We start from the raw sequence: 6,000 nt of genomic DNA on the forward strand, positions 1-6,000 counted from the left end.
TGTGCCGACTCCGCCAGCGCTGGTAATGTCTGGCCCGCGGCGTGGCCAAGCACTAGCTCATGCTGAGCACTCGCGGGCGGGGGCAGCGCAGCTGGGGCGCGGGGAGGGACGGATCCGGGCCTCCGGCCGCACCCGGCCCTGCTCCTGCTCCTGCTCAGGGTGCGGGCCGCGGGGCGGGCCTGGGGCGAGCGCCAGGGTGCCCCGCGAGGGAGGGAGGTCCTTTTGCCCCGATTAGGAAATGCCACTGGCCCCGGCTGCAGCGGCAGCCGGAGCCTCTCCGCACTCCGCCTGGAAGCGAAGGCGCCCGCCCGGCCTGCCTGCCTCTCCTCCTGCAGAGGCCCGGATTGCCTGCTCGCCCGCCATCGCCGTCGCCTTCTGCTGAGGCTGCCTGCCCTCCTCCGGAGCCGGCCTGGGGCCTGCAGGACTCCCTCCACCTGCCTCTGGGCAGGCCCCGGCTCGCGGGCGCGGGAGTATGTGGCCGGCCCTTGAGGGCAGCGATGCGACCACAGGCGAGGGGCCCCGCTCGCCTGCCCAAGCTGCCGCAGTTTGGCGCTCCCCTTCCGGCACCAGCCCGGCACCGGGTGCAGAGGCCGTAGGCTCTGCTGCTCATCCGAAGGCCTGGCAGGCCGCCGGCCCCCTGCCCAGGCCAGTCCCCGGTGTGCCCTGGCCCCGTGTTTGGCCGCCCTGTGGAGCCCCCCGGGGAGCGAGGCCGGGCCCACCCCCGGGCATCTCCTGGGCCGGCATCGCTGCACCGCGCAGCACGGAAGCGTCCCTGGCGAGGGGGGAGGGCGCCTGCGTGCTGAGCCCCGCTGTCGCAGTCACTGCGGTGGGCCGGGCGTCCCCCGCTGCTCGGCAGAGCCGGGGAGTCCTGGCGGCAGCTGGTGGGCCATGCTGCCCCGCCGGGCCGGGCCCTGCTCCGCACGGGGCATCCAGGGAAGCCGGGCCCCTCCGAGCTGCATGAGCAGCTTCTCGCAGCGTCGCAGCGGCCTGGGACGCGGGAGCCCCGCGCCACGAAGCTCCCCGGTGACGGTGGGCCAGCGGCTGGCCACGCAGGCCGCCTCGCTGTCCCTGCGTGGGGGCAGCAGGGGGGCGTGGTGGCGAGAGCCACGTTCGGCGTGGTGTGGCGAGCCAGGGGGCCGGCCGGAGGACCCCGTCGTGTCCAGCAGAGCCACGTGGCGGGCTGGGGCATCCGAGAGCCGTCCCCCGCGTGACCCGGGAGCGGTGGCGGAGGCGTCCAAACCCCTCTTCCCCCACAGGCCAGGCCCGTCAGGGCCCCCTGCGGACACAGGCACCCCAACCAGCCGGGGCACGGCTGAGATGTCCTGGGTCGCCCGGCTCCCTGCCGGAGCCCCCTGGACCTTCCGGGCTCCCAGGCCGCGCACCCGCGTGCCTGCCAGCCCTCCTCCGCCACGTCCCGCCAGGCCTGGGGCTCAGCGGCCACCGCAGAGCCAGCCGCAGGTCCCAGGACCCGGCACGCCCTGCGGGCACCCTGGCAAGAGCCCCTGACCGCGCTCCCCCTTTCCCCTCCACGGCCGGCTCCCCTCTCTGCCCAGCCAAGGGCAGGATTGGGCAGCAGCAGCCCGGAGGCCACGGCCGCCACGCTCCGGGCATCCTGCCTGCCGGGAGGGCCAGCGGCGGCCAGCATGGAGAGGAGTGAGCGCAGCGGGTGGCGGGCAGAGGGGAGCCGGGCGGGCTTCCCGGGACACCCTCCCACGCCGGAGCCCGCCCGGCTGCTCTCCCGGGCGCGGTGCCAGCGCTGCCAGGAGTGGCGTCCGAGGATTGCGGGAAGGGCCGTGAGGCCGCTGGGGCGGCGCCTCCTGGCCGGGCTGGAGCGCGTCAGGCGGAAGAGGAGCCCGGGCGGCCCTCAGTGGCCGCCCTCCGTGTCCCGGCCCCAGCTGGGCCGTCCGGGGGGAGTGTGCTCAGAAGTGCCCTCCGTCTGCAGGTATCCAGGTGGGGGCGGCTGAAGCGGGCTCTCGGGCTCGGGGGGAAGCGTGGCTGCACAGTGGCCCCGGGGTGTGCTGCCAGGCCCCGCTCCGGGAAGGCTCCCCGCGGCTGATCCAGGGCTGGCAGGTGCCCCTGGGGAGGAGTGGCCACGGAGCAGCCGGAGAACCGGCAGCCGGGCACCTTCCGCAGCTCTCTGCCCGCCCGTTGCCTCTCACTTGCCTCTGGGGTGAGGTCAGCCGCGGGTGGGGTTAACGAGGCCCACAGAGCAGGCTTAGGGGGTGCAACCCACATGCCCTGCACCTGAGTGCTCTTCCGCCCAGGGAAACACTCCGCTTTTAAGTCGGAGCAAGTGGCACACCTGCCCCCCCCCCCGTCGAGGGTGACAGGGGCCTGGGGGGGGGAGCCGAGGGCTGCCCCATCATCCCTGCCCCTCCGGCTGCTGCCCCTCGCCTTGCGCCTGCCCGCAGTGGGGGGGCTCCCCGTAGTCCAGCTGGCCACCACCCAGGTGCCCGACTCGGCCCAGCCAGCCTGCTGGGAGGGTGCCGGGCAAGGGCGCCGGAGCGCTCCCGCTCGGGGGCCCCCGGAGAGCCCTCCGCACTTTCCCACACCGCCCGTGCCGTTCACCCACCCCTCTCCCTTCCCCTCCCCTCCCTGCCCTCCCGCCCCGCCCAGGCTATCGCAGCGGACTGCAAGAGGGTCACAGTGCTGAAGTATTTCCTGGAAGCCCTTTGTGGCCAAGAGGAGCCATTGCTGGCATTCAAGGGTGGAAAGTATGTCTCCGTGGCCCCCGTCCCAGACGCCATGGGAAAGGAAGCCTCCGGCCAAGAGGGGAAGAAGCTGGAAGATCAGGTACCGGGCGGAAGGGGGCCGGGGCAGGAGGAGCAGTTGCCCCAGCGGGCCCGTGCTCCCCGGCTATTTATAGCCGGTGAGGACGGGGGGCGGGGGGCGGCCTCTCGCGGGTGCGCTCGTGCCCCTTCCTGCCAGTCCCACCCGAGAGGGAGCTGCTCGGCCTGGCAATGAGTTCCAGATGCGCCGCGCAGCCCCGGCTCGGGCGGCCGGGGAGGGGGCACCGCTTGAATCGGCCCGGCAGGAAAGGGGTGGCGGAGTGGGAGGGCCGAGTGTGCTGCGGGGAGTGGGTTAGGGTTCAGGCTCGGGATGGAGCTGGCTTGGGGGGGCGGCCTCGCACAGCAGCCCTCGGCACAGCACAGGAAGAGGGGCGGGGGCTGGCGCTTGGCCCCCACCCCCCTGCCCGCCCTCCCTGCCTCGCTCCCGCCCTCCCTCGCTGCTCTCACATCCTGATGTGATTAAGGAATTTCTCTGCTTGTTTTTCTGCCCCGGCTTGTTCCTGTAGCCCGGGGTTCTCCGCAGGCCGTGGGGGGGGGGTGTTCAACGGCCCTGCCAGCCGCCCCGCGAGGCCCTGCCTGTCTTGCAGGAGGCCCGGCTCCAGGGCCGCTGTGCGGGCAGCACGGGACGGCGCGTCCTCCGCCCTGGATTGCGGCTCCCGTCATTCCTTGGCGGGGCATTCAGTGCAAGGGGAAGGGGCCCGCGAGTCATGGGCCCCCCTCCCAGGCAGCCAGGGGGCTCAGCCTCCCGGTGTGCTTTGGTGCTGCCCACCAGCCAGCCCTCGTGAGGCCGTTTCGAAAGACTACAACACCCATTCCAGGCGGGCAGAGGCGGCATCGGGAGCTAGGGCAGTACCCCGAGAGGCACTCCGGGAGCAGAGGGGAGTCCTGGCTTGGCGCTGGAGCCGTGTGTGTGCTGGCACCAGGCGGGCCACCTCGGGGGGAGGGGGCCGCCGCCGAGAAGGCCCTGTCCTTGCTGCTGCCCTTCGCGCCGCTCTCAGAGGAGGCACCTGGTTGAGGGGCCAGGGTGTGCCAGCCTCCCCTGCCGGCCATTTGGGAGTGCGTGGCATGTCCCAGCACGCACTGTGCCCAGCGCAGGCCCACGCACTCACAGTCCCGGCAGCTGAAAGCGCGCAGAGGCGCTCGCACGTGGCGTGGCGTGGCATCCGTCCACAGGTGCTGGGCTTCCAAGGCGCTTGTCTCGCTTGCCTGCACCCAGGAGGATGACATCCGGATCGAGGCCTTCGAGGACGACTCGGAGGCTGACGGGAGCGGCGGGGAGCTGGACATCCGGGAGCTGCGGGCCAAGAAGCAGGCGCTGACCCGGAAGGTGGCCGAGCAACAGCGGCGCCAGGACAAGATCCAGGTGCGGCCAGGCCGGGGCGCGCTCCCAGGGGCCCGATGCCATCCCGGGAAGGGCCGGGCTCCCTCCCTGCGGGGCGAGTGGGCGGCCAGGTGCAGAGGGGCCGGGCCGGGATGCCACCCCGGTCTGCTCTGTCTTCGCGGAGCAATGCCTGCCAGGAATCCCGACGCACCCGCAGGCACCGGCGGAGCCGAACCGGGAGAAGCCGAGTCCCCAGGCTCGCTGGCCGTATTCCCCCGCCTTTCTTGCAAGGCCGTGGCCTCGGGGACATGCTAGCCGCCCCCCCCCCCACAAGAGCACCCCAGAGCAGGTCGGGGCAGCTGTCTGCCAGGCAGCAGGGAAATTCCCCCCCCCCCGCCCTGGGGTGGCCAGGCCCCCCGCCATAACTCTTCCCTTCCCAGCCTTGAACGCCGGCCAGACACATCTGTCTAGCCCCATGCGTGAACTGCGGAGTCTGTGCGAGGCGGTTGTAAAACAGGGCCGCGGAAGGCCCTCCCCGGGGGGTTGCGCACATGTGTGCCCGCCAGCGCTTGGCTGCAGGCCCGGAGCCACCGCTCTCGGCGCTCCTCCGGCCCCCCACGGCCCGCCCGGAGGAAGGGGCAGGGGCTGCCGTGCGTGCGTGCGCTCGGGCGCACTGCGAGCGTGCCGTGCCTCGGGTTGGGGCCCAGCAGCCCCTCTCGCGGCCGTCAGAGAGCGGGCCCCGGGCCCCGTGGGCTCCACCGCAGTGGCCTCTCCCTTGCCACGGGACGGCGGAAGCCCACCCCGCCCGCACCCCCTGCCCTGGTGCTGAGGAGGCGCTCTGAGGGGGCAGCCGCCCGCCCCAGCCTCCTTGCGGCCCCAGGGCCTGTCCCACGCAAGGGCAACGAGGAGCTGGAGCAGAGCCGGCCGGCCGCAGGCCACCCGTCCCAGGAGAGGAGGAGAGGTCTGGTGGACTGCCCTGAGGGGCTGGGGTGCAGCACCCTGACCCCCAGCGCTTTTGGGCACCTGCGGCTTGACTCGCTGACTCGAGCCGCTGCTGGGCAGGGCAGGGCAGCCCCCTCTGCCCTTGGGGACACGGAGGAGGGCTGAGCAGCCCAGCCGGCATGCAGGTGGGCGCCGTGGGTCGCCCCCTCCGAAGGGCCCCGTGGGATCTCGGCCACCGTCCCCCGCCGGGGGCCAGAAGAGCTCGTGGGCGCAGGCCTGCAGGGGGGCGAGGTTCCCCCTTCGCGCCAGCGCTGCGCATGGCTGCCGCCACGTCCCTCGCCCTGCCAGCCGCCAGCCCTTTGTGCGCTCGCAGAGGCATTTCCTGAGCGGCCGGAACGTCCCCACCTGAGCCGCGGCGCCCTTCCCTTGGACGGCCTCCCCTCTCACTCCGGGCACTGCGGTGGGGGCGGCCGCTCCCCACGGATGCGGGGGGGGGGGGCGGCCCGAAATAGCCGCACGCCTGCGTCCAGGGGGGCGGGCAGGGGGGAGCCGCGTCTAAATTTAGCCCGGCCCGCTTGCCCTTCGCGCTGGCAGACAATGGCCAGCACGCGCGGCCGGCCACGCACCTGCCCGCAGCGGAAGGGCCCCCCCGCCCTGGGGGCTCCGGCCCGGCGGAGGGCGAGCCGCTACCCGGCCGTGGGCACGTCGGCACCTGCCGCCCGCCAGCCCCGTCGCTCGCCCGCCCGCCCGCCCTCCTGGGACCCCCCCCAGCCCGAGCAGCGGGCACCGGCGAGGCGTCTCGCTGCCCCCGGCTCCCGCTGGCCCGGCGCTCCCCCCCGGAGCGGCCCCCGTGCCCCGCGAGTGGGGCGCGGTGCCCCGAGGGCCCTGCACAGCCCCTGGCCGCTCCTCCAGAGCCGTTTCCGTTCCCAGCCCGCCCGCCCCCCCCTT

At 74.0% G+C, this 6,000-nt stretch overlaps 1 protein-coding gene across 1 annotated transcript in view; it reads left to right on the forward strand.

Annotated features, from left to right (window-relative positions):
- SMG6 (SMG6 nonsense mediated mRNA decay factor) overlaps positions 1-6,000 on the forward strand; it is a 56,209-nt gene that overhangs the window by 43,971 nt on the left and 6,238 nt on the right. The window contains exons 14-15 of the mRNA XM_044430531.1: positions 2,617-2,793; positions 4,006-4,152. Of these exons, the coding sequence (XP_044286466.1) occupies positions 2,617-2,793; positions 4,006-4,152 (324 nt within the window). The remainder of the gene's footprint in view (positions 1-2,616; positions 2,794-4,005; positions 4,153-6,000) is intronic.

This window comes from Varanus komodoensis, unplaced genomic scaffold (genome assembly GCF_004798865.1).
Source record: "Varanus komodoensis strain SLA01 unplaced genomic scaffold, ASM479886v1 scaffold20_3, whole genome shotgun sequence".
Taxonomy (NCBI): domain Eukaryota; kingdom Metazoa; phylum Chordata; class Lepidosauria; order Squamata; family Varanidae; genus Varanus; species Varanus komodoensis.